The sequence below is a fragment of the Zonotrichia leucophrys genome, chromosome 3, assembly GCF_028769735.1.
Source record: "Zonotrichia leucophrys gambelii isolate GWCS_2022_RI chromosome 3, RI_Zleu_2.0, whole genome shotgun sequence".
Taxonomy (NCBI): domain Eukaryota; kingdom Metazoa; phylum Chordata; class Aves; order Passeriformes; family Passerellidae; genus Zonotrichia; species Zonotrichia leucophrys.
The window spans coordinates 66,078,007-66,099,930 of record NC_088172.1 but is presented as its reverse complement, the minus strand read 5'-3'; the positions used below and the strand labels follow the sequence as shown (position 1 = coordinate 66,099,930).

Genomic DNA, 21,924 nt, shown 5'->3' with positions numbered 1-21,924 from the left:
ATGATCAACTTCTATTGATTTCAAAGGTTTCTATTACCTAATGTGTTTTACAGGAGCTGTATACATTTTTACAGCTTCAGAATGAGGTATGTTCTTGTTCATAGGGTCAAGAAAAAAAAAGAGAACAACAAACCAAGCACCTATTAAAGGACAATCTGTGGGTTTCTCCTTCTACACAGCTCTTAATTCAGTGACAGAGCCTGTGTGTGAGAGAGAGAAGAAGAATGGAGAAATCCAGGACAAACCCTGTTAGTTTGCTAGATGAGGCAGTAGCAGCTGCCAACTCCATGCGTCGTGATGAACTGCTCTTTTCTTACAAGGGAATTCTCTACCCTACTACTGTTTGCAGTCCTGAAAACTTCAAAGCCTTTGAGTCCTTTGAAGCCAGAAAGGATGATGTAATTTTGGCAGGATACCCTAAATCCGGTGAATATATTTTAGTTTTTTATAAACAAGGTTCTGTAATAGTAAGTAACAAGGTTTGTACTAGATATATTAAATATATATTGTATGATACATGATATGATATTATGCTAAATAATTGTATTTAGAACGTTCACCAAATTTTGTAAAACCAATTTCATTCTCAGAAAGCATCAGAAATTGTTTATGAATATTTGATATGGGAAAAAGTCTGTGAAAAACATTCTGATTTTATTTTCTATAGCATGTAAAGTTTTTTGTTATTTTTACTTTTCATAGTTATAAAGTTAAATGCACAAATTAGAGAGAATCAAAATTCAGGTTTTTACACCAGCAGTAACTAGATCTCCTGATATTCCATGATCTACTCCCACATGTATGTTGGTAAAGTTAAGAGCTTTATATTTTTACAATGGAGCCTTTGGTGCCTTCAAATGGTACATTCCATCTTCTTTGGTTTATTTCACATAGATGTAAGGAAATGTCTATCAAAAATATTTTGGTAGTCCTTGAAGTGATTACATTGTTTTTAAGTATTCTTTAAAGAATATCAAGGGGACATCTTTCCTAGGGTTGCAAGTTTACCCTATGTATTTCCTCAATGGGCCTCAAAGCACTGGTCCGCATGAAAGCGAAGGTTTGGATCAGATCTACCTCATATACACTTTAATCTTGCTGTTTCTCTCTCTTACAGCAATTGGTTCACACTGCTTTACAGTGGATAGTCACAGCTGAGAGGATTGTGAAGATTTTGCTATTTCATTGTATTTTCTTTTTGAAGAAATGTTATGCACTGGAATGCACTTGTTAAGATTGCAGTGAGAAAGATGTAGGGACCCAGCGTGCAGAAGTCAGGACATGGTAAATCAGAGATGGGAGATCTATGTAGGCTCTTTGTTATCTTTCGAAGGAAAAGATAACAAGTGTGTCTAGGAAATGTCACTTCAGAGAGGTTTTGGTGATGATAAAGAAAATGTGCACACAATTTTCAGATCTCGATCTGCTACTGTCTTGAGGTACTGTGACCCATCTTTCTTCCAAAGATAATCCAGCCCACCAGAAAACACTTCATGTATTAGGTTTAAAGTACAGGTTCACCACCCCAGTCTCTCTTACATGTGTCACAATAAATTTTATTACAATAAGACAGGTTTTTCTAGTTGAACCTCAGCAATTCTTCCCCTGATTAGTCAGTTTACAGTATACAAGTTAATTTAAGGTACTGAAATGTTCAAGTTGGAGAAATATGTCCTTATGAGGAGCAAAGATAGGATCCTGGGTGGTGATTGACCAGACAGTCAGCTGTGATTGTATGACATGAAAGGAGACCAGGCAACTCACCTGGTAGTACTAGCACCTCTTGAGTTTCCTGGTAAATCCATTTCTGTCCATTCTAATAGTTTTACAAGCACTTCTATGCTTTTCTACTTTCAGGCACAAACTGGCTAAGTCAAATCTTAACTGATCTGATAGCCATATCTCAAAAGAAAACACCAGGTAGTGAAAGCAGTGTGAATGCTGAAGAACCAGAAGAAGAAGCATACTTCGAAGTTGGAGATGCTGGGAAGTATGAGGTGGGAACAGAATATGTATGGAAATGATCAACATTATGTGCTTCAAATACTGAATATATGATATATGGTCTATTCAATTGTTTGATAAGAACTTTACCACTCCTTTTTATGTGGCATCTGCTCAGTAGAAATTTCTCTGCACTGTCAAATACTGAACACATACAAATAAACAGACACTTCATTGGGACTGAGAGGAGAACATAGCTGTGAGACATAAGTTAGAAATTCAATATAGCATCTATTGTATTTAAGAAGAGCTTCATGAAGTGTCAAATCATGTAATATTAGCATTTGTCCCTTTTACTAGCTCTTCCTCCTCCTCCTCCCCTCTCTCAGTCATTGAGATGCTTCAGCTTTCACAGAGACAGCTAATCTGTACCCAGCCTCTACATTTGATCCCTTGTCTACCAGACCTGACGAGAAATATCACTGAAGAGAGCAAACAATGGATAGTCTTTTTTTCAATTGCTCATGGACTTGTGATGATTAGTGCTACTCAGAGCAGCCCACTAATATCCCAGGACAACACTCACTACAAAAACAAAAATAAAAAAAAAAAAAACCAAAAAAATTCAAGGAGTCAATAACTGTAGATAAGTTCATCAAGGCCACATTTTAGCATAGGTTAATGAAAAGAATACTTGTACTAACTGAACTGTCCACTTTCCCCCTTCCAATTCTTCAAGCGAATGACCAAATTACCTTCTCCAAGATTAATGGTTACTCATCTCCGTCCTGAAAATCTTCCCAAATCTATCTTCAAAACAAATGCCAAGGTGAGTGTTGATTTTAATGTATTAAAACAAACAATTCAGTGGATTATTTTTTTTTGTAAAGAGCCAATGTCGTGCTTTCTTGCCAATTTTCAGAATCACTCTTTTTTACACAAGTTTTTAGCCTGGCCATTTCTACGTGTTTAAGGCTCTACATATTTAAGAATTGCCATTCACCTCACTTAACCACAGTTTGCCCTTATTGGCTCCTATGTGACAGTTTTCACAAGAGGTTGAAGGGCTTGAACAAATCCTCCAGAGGCAAAATGGATTTTGATGTGATTTCATGTGGGAGCAATTTTATGGCATTGTTGCAAGTGAGGGCTTCAATGTGTCAAATTTCCATGAGAATTTATATTTTTGTGAATTTTCCCTGCCACTTAAATGATGAATTATGCTTGTATTGTGCAAAGCATACTTAGATTCTGCATAAATAATTTGGGTAATCTGTAAAAGGTAATAATTCTAGGCAACCATCTTCTTATGGTACCAAAGCAAATTTAAATACTGCATCTTCTGAATTGGGAATGAAATTGCTACTTCTGCAAGGAGCACACAAGGTATTAGAAATCCCCAACTGCAGTTATAGAATATGTTATTGTTATTTCTTTTTTTATGCTGTAGTCTGCTCTGTCTTTCTCTATAAAAAATATTTCAATTTTTTTCTAGATATTGTTATTGATTCGTAATCCAAAAGATGTTGCTACATCTTATTACCATTTTTCCAATGCCCTGGCACTTCTTCCCTCCTATGAGACCTGGGATGATTTCTTCACAGATTTCATGACAAAGAAAAGTACAGTATATTTTTTCTGTCTATGTCAATTGTCCAATGATTTGTTATTGTGTAAAAACCTTTGTCCTTTGGTAAATCAGCTTCACTAGTATTTTTTGGTTTACAGTAGAAAAGACAGAGTGATTAAAGACAGAGAATCAGAAATCTGAAGTTTATCTTACTTGTCTTACTGCTTGAGTTTAATGTTTACTAAAACTGCAATTCCAGAGCCTTCCTTAATTTGTACATACTGGTATTTTTCCTGGGAAAAGCAGCTCTTTCTGAACTCTATCTTGGGTACCCTTTACCTCTTGCTCTCCTATGTCCAACATCATGTGTCTGTGGCGATATATAATCACCTCAAAGGCAAACTGGATGAAAGGAATTATTCGGACTAAGTCTAGTGCATTATAAAGAGGACTAATTCTAATGCATTGCAAAAGAGAAAAAATGATAGCACTGGTTTAAGTTTATGAGTTTGGCATAACACATGGCCAGCAGAAGAGAGGGTTCTGCAAGTTTTAGACTGGAGTAAGGGATTCTTACAAGATGGTTGGCAAGATGATAGCTTTTTTGGTGAACTCAGAGCTCTCTGTAAAAGCTTACAAGTTTTATTTTCTGCTTTAGAAAATGTATCATATGTTTGGGCCTGAAGTGAAATCTGTATATCCTACAGGAGTGTGTAAACCCTGCCTTAGACATGATTAATAAACTCTTGGCAAGCCCAACTTAATCAGCAAAACCTGTACAATCTTAATTTATGCTTCATCTTAGAATCCTTTGTTTTATCTAGTGGCCTGGGGATGCTACCTTGAATACCTTTCTGAATGGAACAAATATGCCGACAAAGAAAATATTATGACAATTACTTATGAAGAAGTAAAAGAGGTAAGGTTGTCAATAGTTACAACTACTTTATATTTCAAGGGGCGTTTTATTCCTGAACCAATACACCCTTATATGTATGCAGGGTATCCAAGCTGGGTGTGAAAATTTTTTGTTTTAGGTGATGAAAAGGTGAAATTCAAACTTTAAAACCTTTGTAAAATTTTGCTTGTGAAAATGATTGTTGTTTTTTATTTATCTGTGAAATAAGCCCAAATAATTATAAATCTCAATTGTCAGTAATATTTTTGAGAAGGAGCTTAAATATTTTCAGCAGTGTAGATTTTGCTCACCTGTAAATCGTATATAATATTTTGTAATCTACAGGAAGGCAGCTCATGTCTCCTGCAAAATAATTATGGAGAAGAGAAACATTATGACCCACTCTAGTCCTGGTGAACTCTGTGAATACCCTATGTATGCAGCCAGCAGAGAGATATAGGGAAGTGCAAACACCTTGGAAAGCAGAGTCATTTGTTTGAAAGTCATGCCATATGTTACCTTCCTCTTTCCAGAATCCAGCCCTGTGTGTGAAAAACATAGCTACATTCTTTGGAATTCCTCTGACTGAGGAACAGCTCCAGCTGGTGGTAGAGAGGAGCAGCTTCCAGTCTATGAAGAAAAACTCGGACAAGACCCATGGGTCATTTGGCAATATTTTCTTTCGCAAAGGTAGGAAGCTCCAAGGGGCTCATAGATAGAAATGTGCCACTCCCTGGGACTTGGGCCATCCTTTGGTTCTTTTTCCTGCACTCACATTAGAATTGTAAGGTAGTGTCAAGCAGGGGATCACTGCTTTGCTTGAGAAGACTATCCAAGGAGAACTGGTGAGGAAGATGCACAGCAAGGCTCTCACAGCAGAGCCACTCCTGGCTGCTCACAGATGGCTGGCAGGAAGGAGGACCTGTCATGTGTCTGAATTCCTCTCCACCTCTGTGCCTGGATCACCAAATGCCCAGCCTTTGGAGCTGGCAGCACTGGGCCAAACTCAGCCTGAGTGGAGTGACCACACTTTGTAGGAGAGTATGGGAATCTTCTGAGATGGCCCCTGCCAAATTCCTCTTCACTCTTACACACTAGAACTAAGCCAAGCTAACAAGAATCCAGGTGGACACCAAGAGAGTGAAGTGAAGGGAGTAACATTTGCAGTGTAGTGTGGGGGACATGGACATGAGAAGGGAACCTGGTTGTCAGAATCTGTTTCTCCAATTTATGTAAAGAAATGACTGGATAAAAAGTAAAGCTGCCAAAGGAGCAAAAAATCAGCTCCGCCTCCTGGCAGATGATTCTTAATTAATTCTTCAGGATCTTCCACTTTGCCAGTCATAGCTGTCTAGAGGAGAGAGATGGAGTGAAACAGGATTTTAGGCTGCCTTTTTGAAAATGGTGTCCTAGGGTGCAGTGTGTTCTTTTGCATTATAGCAAAAGATGATTCACATATATATGTAAGTCCATTGATTGCACAAAATTATATTGGTATAGAAAAATGTTTCATCTGGAAAATGGATGAACACAATTTGGTGTACCATGCAATAAAAATGACAGCTCTATAGAATACAGACAAAATGAAATGTCTTGGTTTTCAAGAGTTTGTTCCTGCTTCTTTGAAGGTGGTGTAAGTGACTGGAAGAATCTTTTCACTGAAGATCAGAATGAGAAAATGGACAGAGCATTTGAAGAACATATAGCAGGAACAAAACTTGGGAAAAAGTTGAAGTATGACTTGTACTGCAAAGCCTGAAGAGAAATGAAATATGGTTAGAATAAGAACTTTGCAAGGCAGACTCAGACCATCTGAATTCTATACACTGGAAACCTAGATCAAAGGATCCAAGCACCTTACGATTACTATAAGAGTCACTGCAGCAGCCTTTACAGTGACAGTGACGAGCCTTTTGCTTTAGTGTGAGACTTCAGGCTACACTCATTTGCTGAAGAAGATGGCAACTAACTATATTTACAAAATCTTAATATCCCTGTTCAGGCTGTCACATGGAAGGAAATGCCTCTTTTCTTTCTAGAGAAATTCTATCTTTATAGATGATTTCTAATTATTTAGTATGCAGATTGTTTTTTATTCAAAAATGTTTCCAATCAGTCAACATCTTCACAGAAAATATCACTGGGCAAAATAGGGATTTGACAGAAGTCTAATGTCAAAGGAGACCCTCCATGAATTCAGCACAAAATGAATCAAAGCTAGAGAAAGCTGAATGAAGAGGAATATGGATCCGCATTTTTAAGGCTCCTCATCTCTCTGAATGTAAAATACCAAGAGGGATTTCAGATTATGGACTGAAGTTAACAGCCAAGATTCACTTGGAGGCGCTCCTTTCTATAGGATCATAGAGCAGCTCGGGTTGGAAGAGACCTTGAAAAATCATCTGGTACAACCTTCCATGGGAAAGGGAGCCTGGGTGAGATTCTATCTAGATATCATGTCTTGAAAACCTCCAGTGATGAGGATTGTACACCATTCCTGGAGGCATTGTTCCAGCAAATGGTTGTTCTTGCTGTGAAAAGCTTACTTCATGTATCAAGATTAAACATCCCCTATTGAAACTTGACCTCACTGCCTCCTTTCTTCTCCATGTGGTGTCTGGTGAATAGGGAGCCTTTATCCTCTTTGTAGCTGCCCTTTCAGTACTGGAAACTGTGATGAGGGTGTCCCTGAGCCTTCTCAGCTTTGTGGTCCTCCCTTGGAAGCCCTCTGTTTTCTTTGTGTCATTCTTGAAAAAGCCTCTGTTGAGGCAGCGCGGTTGTCAGGAGTGATGGTGTGAGGCATTGCTCTACCCAGATCTCTTGTACTGACATTGGGATTTGGCTCTCTAGACAGAGTATTTCAGATTTTTCCAGGGACCTGTTCTGGAAGCATAAGGCAAAATGAGGTCCTCTAAATACAGTTGAATTAAAACCAGGAAAAGCCCCAGCCAACGTATAGATCCATCCCCTGGGCAGATAAAGTGTAAACATAAAAGATAGAGTTGGAAATAATGAATTATTCAAAGACTTTTTGTTTCATTCTTCCAAACCTGGTTGATTCTGCTTGGATGTAAGTGAACGTGCAGAGTTTTGGAAAGAAATAGGATTGCTAGAAGTAATAGTTAGAACATTTAGAAAATAAATGAATGGATTCAAAAGCAGAGCAGCAGAAAGTCCTGTGGCAAGGCGTCTTTGAACAACTGCAAGTTATCTATAGGCAAGCAGAAAGGTAGCAGATTCCTGGAGTAGAACATTCATAATTGAAGTGTTTAAAAACTTGATAAGGAAGAATCAGAATAGAACAGACACCTTAACTTGATACTTAGGAATGTAGTAGCAAAAATGACAAAGCAACCGAATATGGAACATTTTGAAGAAAATGAAAGAGTAAATAAAAATTATGTTAAAGAACTTTGTGATCCTCCTTAAAATACCTCTTGAGTAAGCCACTGACAGAAAATACAAGAGATGACAGCATTGGGGAGGACCTGAAATTATGTGAATTAAGAGACACAAATTGATGTGGAGATGGCAGTGTACAAATGTGGTTATAGAAACGAGAATACTGGAAGTAGACTTAGAAATTAATACCACAGCAATACAAGGCATTCAGAAGCAATGACATCAGCAGCAATGCTTTCAGGAATACCCACTTGTTCCCATGGATATGATGAACTTGTTTGCAATAGTTTGCTTTATGATCACACTGCATATACTGGTTGAGAGCAGAACTGGGAGGGCAATTAAAGCAATCTCCTTTAGTGGTGAGTTGTGATCACATTCAGTCTTGTTTTTAACACTGGTGGGCAGACTAATATCATACACTGTATCATAAATGACTGACTTTTAAATCTGGGGATCAGAATAGAGGGCTGAAAGTAGTAGGAAAATGGCAAAGCAATTTGAAACATTACACTTTGAGAAGATGAGGGAAGACAAAATTTAGTAAAGGTGAATGTAAAACTCTATGTTTAGAAAAGGAAAGCCAAAGTAATAGGTACTTGATGGGGGTAAATCCATCAGGCAGCAACTGGCATAAAAAAACCAGAGGAATCGCTTAGCAAGGACTAACATGACAGTCCTAGAGCAAAAAGGTTCAGATATTATTCTGCTCCTGCTGATCTGGTTGAGAACATGATGAACACATGATCTGTGTTTGCTGTTTTAATCTCTCCTGTTTCATCCCAAGGCTTGAATTCAGTCCCTTTATGCCCTTAATAATCTCTTTCTGAAGGACAGAGCTATTCAGAGCAGTAACACCTCATGTGCTTTTGCTCCTTTTGAGATACTCAGTGGGCCCTTGCATTCAGGGGAGGTAAAGAGGTTGAAGAATGGAAAAGGCCAGCATGCCAAAATGAATGTAGACAAGGAAATTTGATGGATGAGTGACATTTTGAGGGAGTGAAAAGTAAGCAGAGATGAGGCCAGTGAGTGTGAGAATCAATTCAGAAAAACTTGGGAACCTGTTTTGAAGGTAAGACATAATTGACTGACACAATAACAGAGTTCTCAGAGTTTTTAGTGTCCTGGTTTGAAGGAAGTGAGTTTTTTGGGATGCTGTGGTCAAACCAATAGGTGCTCAGATTTTAGTATTGCCACCTGGTGTGGCCACTGAGGACATGGATAAGTCTCTGATAACACAGGGGATTAAAAGCAGAGATCTCAGAGGGGGAAGCTTTCTTGGTTCCGGTTGGTGAAAGAGGTCAGAGCCCCCCTGCCCGGATGCGGCTGCGGGCTAGGTGGGTGAGGGGAAGCCATGCGGCCGGGTGAGGCAGGGCCTTGGACAGAGACGGGAGGTGAAGGCCTCTGCAGGATGGGAGGGTGGAGGCCCCCCCAGAGAGAGAGAGAGAGGGGGAGAGCGGCTGTGCCTGTGCCTGTGCCACCTTGAAATTGGATATCATGTGCTGGCAGCATGGCCGAAGGAGAAGCGGGGGTGCAGCGAGGGTGCAGCGAGAGAAGGTGCCCAGCAAGGCAGCGCGGGAGTTCTGGGCAGGCAGAGCCTGAGATTTTAACCCTTTTCGTGGATGATGGAAACCTTACAAATGCTGATCCTCCTGGAGCTGAATGAGAAGAGAGACAGAGATGAAATAGGAGGAAGTGGGCCAGTGTGATGCAAGTTTGTGCAAGTGAAAGATGTCCGAGAGAAGTTGAGAAGAAATCTAGGTGGGAGGAGATGATGGAGTGGCCTTTGGCTGGACTTTTCTTGTACAGCCATGGACAGAACCATTTTGTTTTTCCTGTGACACAGAGACTGCATTTAGGGGGAGGCAATGGCTAGGAGCCAAGAGAATGCAGTGATGTTATGTGAAGCAGTGCGTGAACAGAGATGACGGGTGAGGAGGTTGGTGGGGGTGCCCTCGATCTTCAGGGAAGAAGAAGATCTCTGTTCTTGAGACCCCTCGGCCCCAGGGAGTGTATTTGGGGGGGACAGGTATTCCGAAAGTGAGAGACTGTGCTCTTTTTGGAACTCGGCAAAGCATCCTTAAAAGGGGAACCCTAGAAGCAGCTCTGGTCCATGGGCAGTGGTGAGAGCCTGTACAGGGAAGGAAGAGGTCACAATGGCAAATGTTCTCTGGATGGTGTTTCCACATGTGACATGGAAACACACAAGGTTTCAACTGTGCTTCCTGGGGAAGCCTATGGTACAAGAGGGACTCCTCACTCCTTGATGAACTGAGAATTGATTATCTGAAGGGACATGATGGACGGAGAGTTGGTTACCTGAGGGGTGGTAGCTGAATTGAGAATCCAAGGTTTTGTCCTACTGTGATGTATTGGAAATTTGATCGGGGGAGGAGGAATGTTTTTGGAAGGTTTTTATTCTGAGTTCTGTGTGTGTTTCTTTTTACATACAGTTGTAGGTTAATAAAGTTTTTTCTTTATTCCTAATTTGGAGCCTGCTTTGCTCTAATCCTGGTCACATCGCACAGCAGAAACTAGGGAAAATACATATTCATGGGGGAGCTGGCATCGCATCAGCATCAAACCATGACATTTAGGTCTACTCTCTTACCATTTGTCAAAAAAAAAAAAAAAGAAAAAGTATCTTTCTTTTTGGTCTAGTCTATTTTGTTGCCTATGATACCTAAACACAGAAATTTTCGCTGAAAATTATGTTTATATTGTATTTTTATCTATTTTCTGTAAAGAGAATGAACAAGCCAGAAAAATTATATTAATCCATCTTCCACCTCATATCTTTTCCCCAGTCCATTTCCACAGCAAAGTTAGGCTGAGTCTTCCATTCAGGTGCATCTTCTCTTTATGGTGTACTGCAAATGCTCCTGATGACAGTATTTCCATCCAAGGCAGATCTTCCTGTGGCTAACTGAGCAGCTCAGAGTTGTCCCTGAGGAGCACTGGGGCTGTTCCACATTGATTGAGCTGCACAGCCCAAGACACTTTGGCTGCTGGACAGACAGTGCTGGGACTGGGACTTGGATTGCTGGCATCCTCAGGATCCCTGGTTGCCCTGAGCCTCTCTAGAGAGACAGGGCTGCTCTGCCCCCCCTGTGTGCAGCTCCTGACAGACAGACAGACAGACATATGGCTGTGGCAGCACTGGAGACCCTGCTCATGAGCAGAGAGCAGAGTCTGAGGGCTGAAGGAGCTGGAGGCACCTGTGTCCGCAGTGGCCCAGGGGACAGGTTGCTACATTTCATGCTGAGGTATTTTAGTGATCTGGCTCCCTCAGGATTCAGGCAGCTGGCTCCAAAGAAAATTTCCTAGGCAGCTGGCCTAAAGGAAAAAAAAAATGATAATTTCTTGTTGCCCTTACTCTTTAGTACTGCAGAAGAGAAAGAAATTTTCCTCTGCAATTCAGAGTTAACTTATGAACAAAGAGCTGAAAAGAATAACTTAAAGAAAGCTTCCAGAAAGCATAATATATGAACAGTGTCTTCAACTTCTAAGAGTAAAATAGTACTGATAGAGAAAGTATCATTTCCAATAAAATGGTCTGTTTTAATGGTTCTGCATTTTGGGATACCAGACAAATAATTTTAAATTATTCTTTGTAGGCAGATTTAAGCAATTTCTCGACTCTTGCCGGTACGATTTTCATTTGATATTTTCTCATGTTTAATAAATCTTGTGTCTAACATCCATTTATGAAGAAAGAGACAAGGATGTGATAAGAGGGTTTGATATATGGGTAGTGAATGAGACCCATAGTGTATTCAAGGGCATGAAGGAAACTGAAAGGTCCTTTCACAGGGTAATTCACCTTCCTGTATTGCCTGTTCTCTGTTGGGATGACCAGTGGAAATACCCATTTCACCATCTCAGCACTCCTTAACTTCTAAAAAGGTGTCCTCCAGAATACAAATAACAGCCCCAGAAGGATGAATTTCCTCCAAAGATATAATTATGGATATGAGGAGAGGCATATAAAAGTGAAATAGTACAAGTGTATTTTGATTCACACGACTGCACTGAAACTTCACATGCAAGTGTCCCTCCTGTTAGATTTAATGACACAAAATTCTCAGATGTGAGTATTTCATCCTGAGAAATCTGATTTGGGTGATACCTGTCCTCAGGTCTGGACATTGCCTTACAGTGCCTGGATGCAGGACAGAGCCATTGCCTGTAAGGAACCTTTACCCTGGGATGTGTATCCATTAGAGGAGTCAACGGCAAGCCAGGTTGAGATCCACTGTCCAGGTATGTACTCCATACGTAGTACTTGTCCAGTTGGCAAATTGCACTGCATTAGTCACCAGTGATAAATATTTTCGGAAATAATATTTACAGGTGTTTTGTTGGTTTAGTTTAACATTTTTAATCTTACTAGTTGTTGCCCCAATACTTCCTTTTGCTGGTATAAGTAGCATCAAAGACCAAAGACCTTTGCCAGAGACTTAAACATTGAATCTGAGCCTAAAGCCAGTTCCTTTACTGGGGCCACTGCAGTCAGCAGCTCATCATGTGAACTGCATGATAAACACTACTCACTGTAGCTCAGGTTATATTTTCACCACCTCCCTAAGCACAGATCAGTTGTTAAACAATGATTGAGCTCATTAAAGAAATGTAGAAATGAGTAGTTTTTGTGTAACCACCAGGAAAACAGACCTCTGTAGTGCAGTCTGATGAGTGGCCCAAGAGTGCCTGTGCCCCTGTGCCCTCCTGGACTCCAGTGTCAGGGAGCAGCCTGACAGGAGTGTCCTCAGCTCAGTCTCTAGTGCACTGAACATCTTCTCTCCCAATCCCAACATATTTTATCTAGCTTTGGGGAGAATGATGGGTGATATAATAAAGAAAAAAAGGAAATCCCAGCAGCAAGTACTGGAAAGAGATGAACTGCCTTGAGGATTTTCAAAATGACATTTAAATTCCGATCGGAAATCATGTCGTTCTATTTTGTTCTATTCTGCTTATAAACTCTGCATTGTACTCACAGATTTTTGGCATGATGTTTAGAAATTATCTAAGCCATTTTCCTAGAATGCAATTGCATTTGTCTGCTTATCTGGTTTGTTTATGTTCAACTTCTATTGATTTCAAAGGTTCATATTACGTAAGCTCTTTGATAGGAGCTGCGTATATCTTTACAGCTTCAGAAAGAGGTAAGTTCTTGTTCATAGAGTCAAGAAAAAAATGATGAATAACAAACCAGGCACCTATTAAAGGACAATCTGTGGGTTTCTCCTTCTACACAGCATTACACACTGTGACAGAGCCTGTGTGTGAGAGAAAGAACAAGAATGGAGAAGTCCAGGAAAAAATTTATTGGTGTGGTAGATGAGGCAGTAGCAGCCGCCAACTCCATGCATCGTGATGAACTGCTCTTTTCTTACAAGGGAATTTTCTACCCTATCACTGTTTGTCCTCCTGAAACTTTCAAAGCCTTGGAGTCTTTTGAAGCCAGAAGTGATGATGTAATTTTGGCAGGATACCCTAAATCCGGTGAATATATTTTAATTCTTTTTATAAACAAATTCCTGTAATAGTAAGTAATACAGTTTGTACTAAATATATGAAATATATATGATAGGATACAAAATATGATATTATGCTAAATAATTGTATTTAGAATGTTCACCAAATTTTGTAAAATTGATTTCATTCCCAGAAAGTACCAGAAATTGTTTATGAATATTTGATATGGTAAAAAAAGACTGTGAAAAACATTCTGATTTTCTTTTCTATAGCATGTAAAGTTTTTTGTTATTTTTACTTTTCATAGTTATAAAGTTAAATGCACAAATTGGAGATGTTTTTACACCGGAGGTAACTAGATCTCCTGATATTCCATGATCTACTCCCACATGTATGTTGGTAAAGTTAAGAGCTTTATATTTTTACAATGGAGCCTTTGGTGCCTTCAAATGGTATATTCAATATTCTTTAGTTTATTTCACATAGGTGTTAGGAAATAGCTATCAAAAATATTTTTGTAGTCCTTGAAGTGATTACATTGTTTTTTAAGTATTCTTTAAGGAAAATCAAGAGGACATCTTTCCTAGGGTTGCAAGTTTACCCTACCTATTTCTTCAATCTACCTCAAAGCACTGGTCCATATGAAAGCCAAGGTTTGGATCAGATCTGCCTCATATACACTTTAATCTTGCTGTTTCTCTCTCTTACAGCAATTGGTTCACACTGCTTTACAGTGGATAGTCACAGCTGAGAGGATTGTGAAGATTTTGCTATTTCATTGTATTTTGATTTTGAAGAAATGTTATGCACTGGAATGCACTTGTTAAGACTGCAGTGAGAAAGATGTAGGGACCCAGAGTGCAGAAGTCAGGACATGGTAAATCAGAGATGGGACATGTATGCAGGGTCTTTGTTATCTTTTGAAGAAAAAGATAATAAGTGTGTCTAGGAAATGTCACTTCAGAGAGGTTTTACCTGTTGTTAAAGAAAATGTGTGCACAATTTTCAGATCTCGTTCTGCTCCTGTCTTGAAGTACTGTGACCCACCTTTCTTCAAAAGATAATCCAGCACACCAGAAAACACTTAATACATTAAGTTTTAAAGTATAGGGTCACCACCCCAATCTCCCTTATATGTGTCACAATAAAATTTATTAAATTAAAGCAGGTTTACCTAGTTGAATCTCAGAGGTTCTTCTCCCTGATTAGTCAGTTTACAGTACACAAGTTATGGTGTACTGAAGTGTTCAAGTTGGAGAAATATGTCCTTATGAGGAGCAAAGGTAGGATCCTGGGTGGTGATTGACCAGACAGTCAGCTGTGATTGTATGACATGAAAGGAGACCAGGTAATTCAGCTGGTAGTACTAGCACCTCTTGACTTCCCTGATAAATCCATTTCTGTCCATTCTAAAAGTTTTACAAGCACTTCTGTATTTTTCTTCTTTCAGGCACAAACTGGCTAAGTCAAATCTTAACTGACCTGATAGCCATATCTCAAAAGAAAACACCCGGCAGTGAAAGCAGTGTGAATGCTGAAGAACCAGAAGAATTCCCCTACCTCGAAATTGGAGATGCTGAGAAATATGAGGTGGGAACAGAATATGTATGGAAATGATCAACATTATGTGCTTCAAATACTGAATATATGAAGTATGATCTATTCTATTGTTTGATAAGAACTTTACCACTCCTCTTTATGTGGCATCTGGTCAGGAGTAATTTACCCTGGCCTGTCAAATACTGAACACATACAAATAAACAGACACTTCACTGGGACTTGAGAGGAGGACATACCCATGAGATACATAAGAAGTTCAGAAATTCCACATAGCATCTTTTGTATTTAAGAAGAGCTTCATGAAGTGTCAAATCATGTAATATTAGCATTTGTCTTTTTTACTAGCTCTTCCTCCTTCTCCTCCACTCTCTCAGTCATTGGGGAGCTTCAGATATCACAGAGACAGCTTATCTGTACCCAACCTCTAGATTTAATCCCTTCTCTACAAGAACAAGAGAGATTATCAATGAAGCGAACAAACAATGGATAGTCCTTTTTTCAATTGCTCATGGGCTTGTGATGATTAGTGCTACTCAGAGCAGCCCACTAATATCCCAGGACAACACTCATTACAAAAACAAAAAAAGCATTGCAAGGAGGCAATAACTGTAGATAAGTTCATCAAGGCCACATTTTAGCATAGGTTAATGAAAAGAATACTTGTACTAACTGAACTGTCCACTTTCCCCCTTCCAATTCTTCAAGCGAATGACCAAATTACCTTCTCCAAGATTTATGGTTACTCATCTCCGTCCTGAAAATCTTCCCAAATCTATCTTCCAAAACAATGCCAAGGTGAGTGCTGATTTTAATGTATTAAAACAAATACTTCAACAGATTTATTTTAAGAGCCAATGTAGTACTTTCTTGCCAGTTTTCAGAATAACTCTTTTTTACACAAGTGTTTAGCCTGGCCATTTCTACACATTTAAGGCTCTACATGTTTAAGAATTGCCATTCACCTCACCTAACTACAGTTTGCCCTTATTAGCTTCTTTGTGACAGTTTCCACAAGAGAGTTACAGGGTTTGAACGAATTCTCCGGCGGCAAAATGGATTTTGATGGGATTTCCTGTGGGAGGAATTTTATGGCATTGTTGCAAGTGAGGGCTTCAATGTGTCAAATTTCCATGAGAATTTATATTTTTGTGAATTTTCCCTGCCACTTAAATGATGAACTATGCTTGTATTGAGCAAAACATACTTAGATTCTGAATAAATAACTTGGTTAATCAGTTAAGGATAATAATTATAGGCAACCATCTTCTCATGGTACCAAAGCAAAGTTCGTTACTGCATCTCCAGATCTGGGAATGAAATTGCTACTTCTGCAAGGAGCACACAGGGTATTAGAAATCCCCAACTGCAGTTATAACGTATATTATTGTTATTTCTTTTTTTATGCTGTAGTCTGCTATGTCTTTCCCTAATAAATAGTAGTACAATTTTTTTCTAGATATTGTTACTGATTCGTAATCCAAAAGATGTTGCTACATCTTATTACCATTTTTCCAATGGCCTGCCTACTCTTCCCTCCTATGAGACCTGGGATGATTTCTTCGCAGATTTCATGACAAAGAAAAGTACAGTATAATTTTTTGTCTGTTTCAATTATCCAATGATTTCTTGTTGTGTAAAAACCTTTTTTCTTTGGTAAATCAGCTTCTCTAGGAATTTTTAGTTTACAGTACAAACCAGAGATTAAACACTGAGAGTTAGAATTCTGAACTGAAGTTTTCCATGCTTTCCTTACTGCTTGAGGATAAATATTTGTCAAAATTTCACTTCCACAGGCTTTTTTAATTTGTACAAACTGGTATTTTTCCTGGAAGAGGCAGTTCTTCATTATCTCTATCTTGGGTCCCCTCTACCCCCTGCCCTCCTATGTCCATCATGTTCTGTCCATGGAACTATATAATCATCTCCATGCCAAATTGGATGAGAGGAATTATCTGGACTAAGTCTTGTGCATTAAAAAAGGGACTAATTCAAATGAATTTAAAAAACTAATAGGACTAGTTTAAAGTTTTGAGTTTTGGGTAGCACATGGGCAGCAAAAAGGAGGGTTTCAACAACCTTTGAGACTCGATTAAGGAGGTCTTACAAGATGGTTGGCAAGATGATAGCTTTTTTGGTGCACTCAAAACTGTCTTGAAATGCTAACAAGTTTTATTCATCTGACTTATAAATGGTATCATATGCCTGATCCTCGAGCAAAACCGATAATTCACACCCACAGAAGGGTGTGAACTTTGTTATAAACCTGATTAATAAAACCCTTGGCTGACACAACATAATGAGCAAAACTTGCATAATCTAAATTTATGCTTAATCTTTGGCTCCTTTTGCTTTATTTAGTGGCCTGGGGATGCTATTTTGAATACCTCTCTGAATGGAACAAATATGCTGAGAAAGAAAATATTATGACAATAACTTATGAAGAGGTAAAAGAGGTAAGGTTTTCAATATTTACAAATACATTATACTTGAAGGGACATTTTTTTCCTGAACTAATATACCCTCATATGAATGCAAGGTATCCAAGGTGTGTGAGACAGATTCTTCTTTTAAGAATCTGTTTTAAAGGGTAGAAGTGGTGAAATTCAAACTTTAAAACCCACTTAAAATTTTGCTTGTGAAAATGATTCTTGTTTTTTATTTATCTGTAAGTCTGGATATGACCCTCGATACCATGGTTGTTTAGTTGAGGTGTTAGAGCATGGGTTGGACTCGATGATCTCTAACGTGTCTTCAAACCCGGTCATTCTGTGAACTCTGTAATATAAGCCCAAATAATTTAAAACCATAATCAACAGTAATCCATCTTTGGGAAGGAGCTCTTGTGTTTTCAGCAGGGTATATTTTACACAACTGTAAATCATATATAATATGTTGTAATCTACAGGAAGGCAGCTCATGTCTCTTCCAAAATAATTAAGGAAAAGAGAAACAATATGACCCACCCTAGTCCTGGTGAACTCTGTGAATACCCTATGTATGCAGCCAGCAGAGAGATACAGGGAAGTGCAAACACCTTGGAAAGCAGAGTCATTTGTTTGAAAGTCATGCCATATGTTATATTGCTCTTTCCAGAATCGTGCCCAGGTTGTGAAAAACATAGCTACATTCTTTGGAATTCCTCTGACTGAGGAACAGCTCCAGCTGGTTGTAGAGAGGAGCAGCTTCCAGTCTATGAAGAAAAACTCAGACAAGACCCATGGGTCACTTGGCAATGTTCTCTTTCGCAAAGGTAGGAAGCTCCAAGTGGCTCAGAGTTAGAAATATGCCACTCTCAAGGGCTTGGGCCATTGTCTGATTCTTTCTCCTGAACTCCCATTAGAATTGTAAGGTAGTGTCAAGCAGGGGATCACTGCTTTGCTTCAGAAGACTATCCAAGGAGGGCTGGTGAGGAAGATGCACAGCAAGGCTCTCACAGCAGAGCCACTCCTGGCTGCTCACAGATGGCTGGCAGGAAGGAGGACCTGTCATGTGTCTGAATTCCTCTCCACCTCTGTGCCTGGATCACCAAGTGCCCAGCCTTTGGAGCTGGCAGCACTGGGCCAAACTCAGCCTGAGTGGAGTGACCACACTTTGTAGGAGAGTATGGGAATCTTCTGAGATGGCCCCTGCCAAATTCCTGGTCACTCTTACACATTAGAAGTAAGCCAAGCAAGGAAGAATCCAGGTGGACACCAAGAGAGGGAAGTGAAGGGAGTAACCTTTGCAATGTAGTGTGGGGGACATGGACATGAGAAGGGAATCTGGTTGTCAGAATCTATTTCTGCATTTTACATTAAAGCAATAACAGGATAAAACTCCAGCTGCCAAAGGAGTAGAAAGTCAGCTCTGCCTGCTGGCAGATGATTATTAATTAATTGTTCATGATCTTCCACTTTGCCAATCCTAGCTTACTAGAGGAGAGAGATGGAAGGAAACAGAATTTTAGGCTGCCTTTTTGAACACTGTCATCTAAAGAGGAGTATATTCTTTGGCATTATAGCAAAAGATAATTCACACATATATATGTAACACCTCTGACTGCAGAAAATTACATTGGTGTAGAAAAATGTTTCATCTGGAAAATGGATGAACACCAATTTTGTGTACAATGCAATAAAAATGACAGCTCTATAAAATATAAAATTAAATGTCTTGGTTTTCAAGAGTTTGTCCCTGCTCCTTTGAAGGTGGTGTAAGTGACTGGAAGAATCTTTTCACTGAAGATCAGAATGAGAAAATGGACAAAGCATTTGAAGAACATATAGCAGGAACAAAACTTGGGAAAAAGTTGAAGTATGACTTGTACTGCAAAGCCTGAAGAGAAATGAAATGTGGTTAGAGCAAGAACTTTGTAAGGCAGACTCAGATCATCTGAATGCTATACACTGGAAACCTAGATCAAATGATACAAGCAACTTACGATTACTCTACGAGTCATTGTAGCAGCCTTTACAGTGACACTGATGAGTGATGAGCATTTTGTTTTGTGGTGAGATCTTTAGCTGCACCCATTTCCTGAAGAAGATGTCCACTAATGATATTTACAAATACTCAACAGCCTTTTTCCAGCTGTCACCTGCAAGGAAATTCTTCTTTTCTTTCTAGACGAATCCTGTCTGTGTAGCTGCTTTCTAATTATTTAGTATGCAGATTATTTTTTCTTCCGAAATGTTTCCAATCAGTCAACATCTTCACAGAAAATATCACTAGCAAAAACAGGGATATAACAGAAGTCTAACAAACAAGATCATCCATGAATTCGGCACAAATTTTATCAAAGCTAGAGAAAGGAAAAAGAAGGGGAATATGGATCAGTGTTCGTAGGGCTCTTCGTCTCTCTGAATGCAAAATACCAAGATGGATTTTGGATATGGTCAGAAATTAAGAGGCAAGATTCAGTCAGAGGCACTGCTTTTTATAGGATCACAGAGCAGCCCAGGTTCCAAGAGACCTTGAGAAATCATCTGGCACAACCTTTCATGGGAAAGGAAGCCTGGATGAGGCTAAATATCTAAATATCATATCTTGAAATCTCCAGTGATGAGGATTCTACCTCATTTCTGTAGGCATTGTTCCAGCAAATGGTTGTTCTTGCTGTGAAGAACTTACTTCATTTATCAAGATTAAACCTCTCCTGTTGCAACTTGACCTCACTGCCTCCTTTCTTCTGCATGTGGTTTCTGCTGAATAGGGAGCCAATATCCTCTTTGCAGCTGCCCTTTAAGCACTGGAAACTGTGATGAGGGTGTCCCTGAGCCTTCTCAGCTTTGTGGTCCTGCCTTGGAACCTCTCTGCTTTCTTTGTGTCATTCTTGAAAATGCTTCTGTTAAGATAGTGGTGTTCTCAAGAGTGATGGTGTGAGACATTGCTCTACCTAGATCTCTTTTACTGCCATTGGGATTTCCCTCACTAAACACAGTATTTTAGATTTTTCAAGGCACCTCTTCTGGAAAACAAAAAAAAAGTCAAAATAAGGTTCTGCAAGTATAGTTGGATTAAAACCAGGAAAAGTCCCAGCCAACTCATTGATCCATCAACTGAGCAGCTAAGGTGTAAAAATAAAAGATGGAGTGTGAAAGAATGAAATACTGAAAGATTTTTTGTTTCATTCTTCTAAAGTTGGTTGGTTCTGCTTGGACATACATGGACATGCAGTGTTTTGGAAAGAAATTGGAATGCTAGAAGTAACAACACTTTGAATATTTAGAAAAGAAATGAATGGATTCAAAAGCAGAGCAGCAGAAAGTCCTGTGGCAAGGCGTCTTTGAACGACTGCAAATTATCTGTAAGAACCAGAAAGGTACCAGAGGAGAACTTCATAAAAGCAGCGTTTAAAAACTTGAGATGGAAGAATCAGAATAGAACAGACACTTTAACTTGATACAGGGAAATGTAGTAGCAAAAATGACAAAGCAACTGACCATGGAACATTTTGAAAAAAATGAAATAGTAAATAAAAATTATGATAAAAAATTTGGTGGTCCTTCTTAAGATAACTTACCTCTTGAATAAGCCACTGACAGAAAATACAAGAGATGACAGCATTGGGGAGGACCTGAAATTATGTGACTTAAGAGACACAAATTGATGTGGAGATGGCAATGTACAAATGTGGTTATAGTAATGACTGTACTGGAAGTAGACTTAAAAATTCATGCAACAGCAATACAAGGCATTCAGAAGCAATGACAAGAGCAGCAATACTTTCAGGAATATCCACTTGTTCCCATGGATATGATGAACTTGGTTGCAATTGTTTGCTTTATGATCACACTGCATATACTGGTTAATAGCAAAACTGGGAGGGCAATTAAAACAATCTCCTTTAGTGGTGAGTTCTGATCACATTCAATCTTGTTTTTAACACTGATATTATGACTAATATCATACACTAATCTAATATCATACACTGTATCATAAATGACTGACTTTTAAATCTGGGGATCAGAATAGAGGGCTGAAAATACTAGGAAAAAAGGCAAAACAATTTGAAACGTAACATTGAGAAGATTAGGGAACACAATGTTTAGTAATGGTAAGTGTAAAACTCTGTATTTAGAAAAGTGAAGCCAAATGAGCAGGTACTTGATGGGGGTAAATCAGTCAGGCAGCAACTGGCATAAGAACACCTGAGGAATCACTTAGCAAGGGCTAACATGATGACAGTGCCAGAAAGAAAAGGCTCAGATCTTATTCTGGTCTTGCTGATCTGGTTGAAAACCAGACTTTGTTCTGATTTTGCATTTTATCCTCTCCTGTGTCATCCCAAGGCTTGAATTCAGTCCCTTTGTACCCTTAACAATCTCACTCTGAAGGACAGAGCTATTCAGAGCAGTAACACCTCATGTGCTTTTGCTCCATTAGAGATACTCAGTGGGCCCTTGCATTCAGGGCGGGAAGGAGATGGAAGAAGGGAAGATGGAAAAGGCAAGGATGCCAAAATGAATGTAGGCAAGGAAAGTGGATGGATGAGTGACATTTTGAGGGAGTGAAAAGTAAGCAGAGATGAGGCCAATGAGTGTGAGAATCAATTCAGAAAAACCTGGAAATCTGTTTTGAATGTTAGACA

At 39.1% G+C, this 21,924-nt stretch overlaps 2 protein-coding genes across 2 annotated transcripts; both read left to right on the top strand.

Moving 5' to 3' along the window:
- Positions 1 to 215: 215 nt before the first annotated feature.
- LOC135444934 (sulfotransferase 6B1-like) lies at positions 216 to 6,972 on the top strand. The gene is made up of 7 exons (XM_064706995.1): positions 216 to 426; positions 1,858 to 1,997; positions 2,684 to 2,773; positions 3,440 to 3,566; positions 4,339 to 4,433; positions 4,946 to 5,102; positions 6,041 to 6,972. The coding sequence occupies exons 1-7, from the start codon at positions 225 to 227 to the stop codon at positions 6,169 to 6,171; spliced, it is 942 nt and encodes a 313-aa protein (XP_064563065.1). The 5' UTR covers positions 216 to 224; the 3' UTR covers positions 6,172 to 6,972.
- Positions 6,973 to 13,075: 6,103 nt separating this feature from the next.
- On the top strand, positions 13,076 to 20,522 carry LOC135444933 (sulfotransferase 6B1-like). The gene is made up of 7 exons (XM_064706994.1): positions 13,076 to 13,322; positions 14,746 to 14,885; positions 15,561 to 15,650; positions 16,312 to 16,438; positions 17,214 to 17,308; positions 17,949 to 18,105; positions 19,043 to 20,522. The coding sequence occupies exons 1-7, from the start codon at positions 13,121 to 13,123 to the stop codon at positions 19,171 to 19,173; spliced, it is 942 nt and encodes a 313-aa protein (XP_064563064.1). The 5' UTR covers positions 13,076 to 13,120; the 3' UTR covers positions 19,174 to 20,522.
- Positions 20,523 to 21,924: the final 1,402 nt, after the last annotated feature.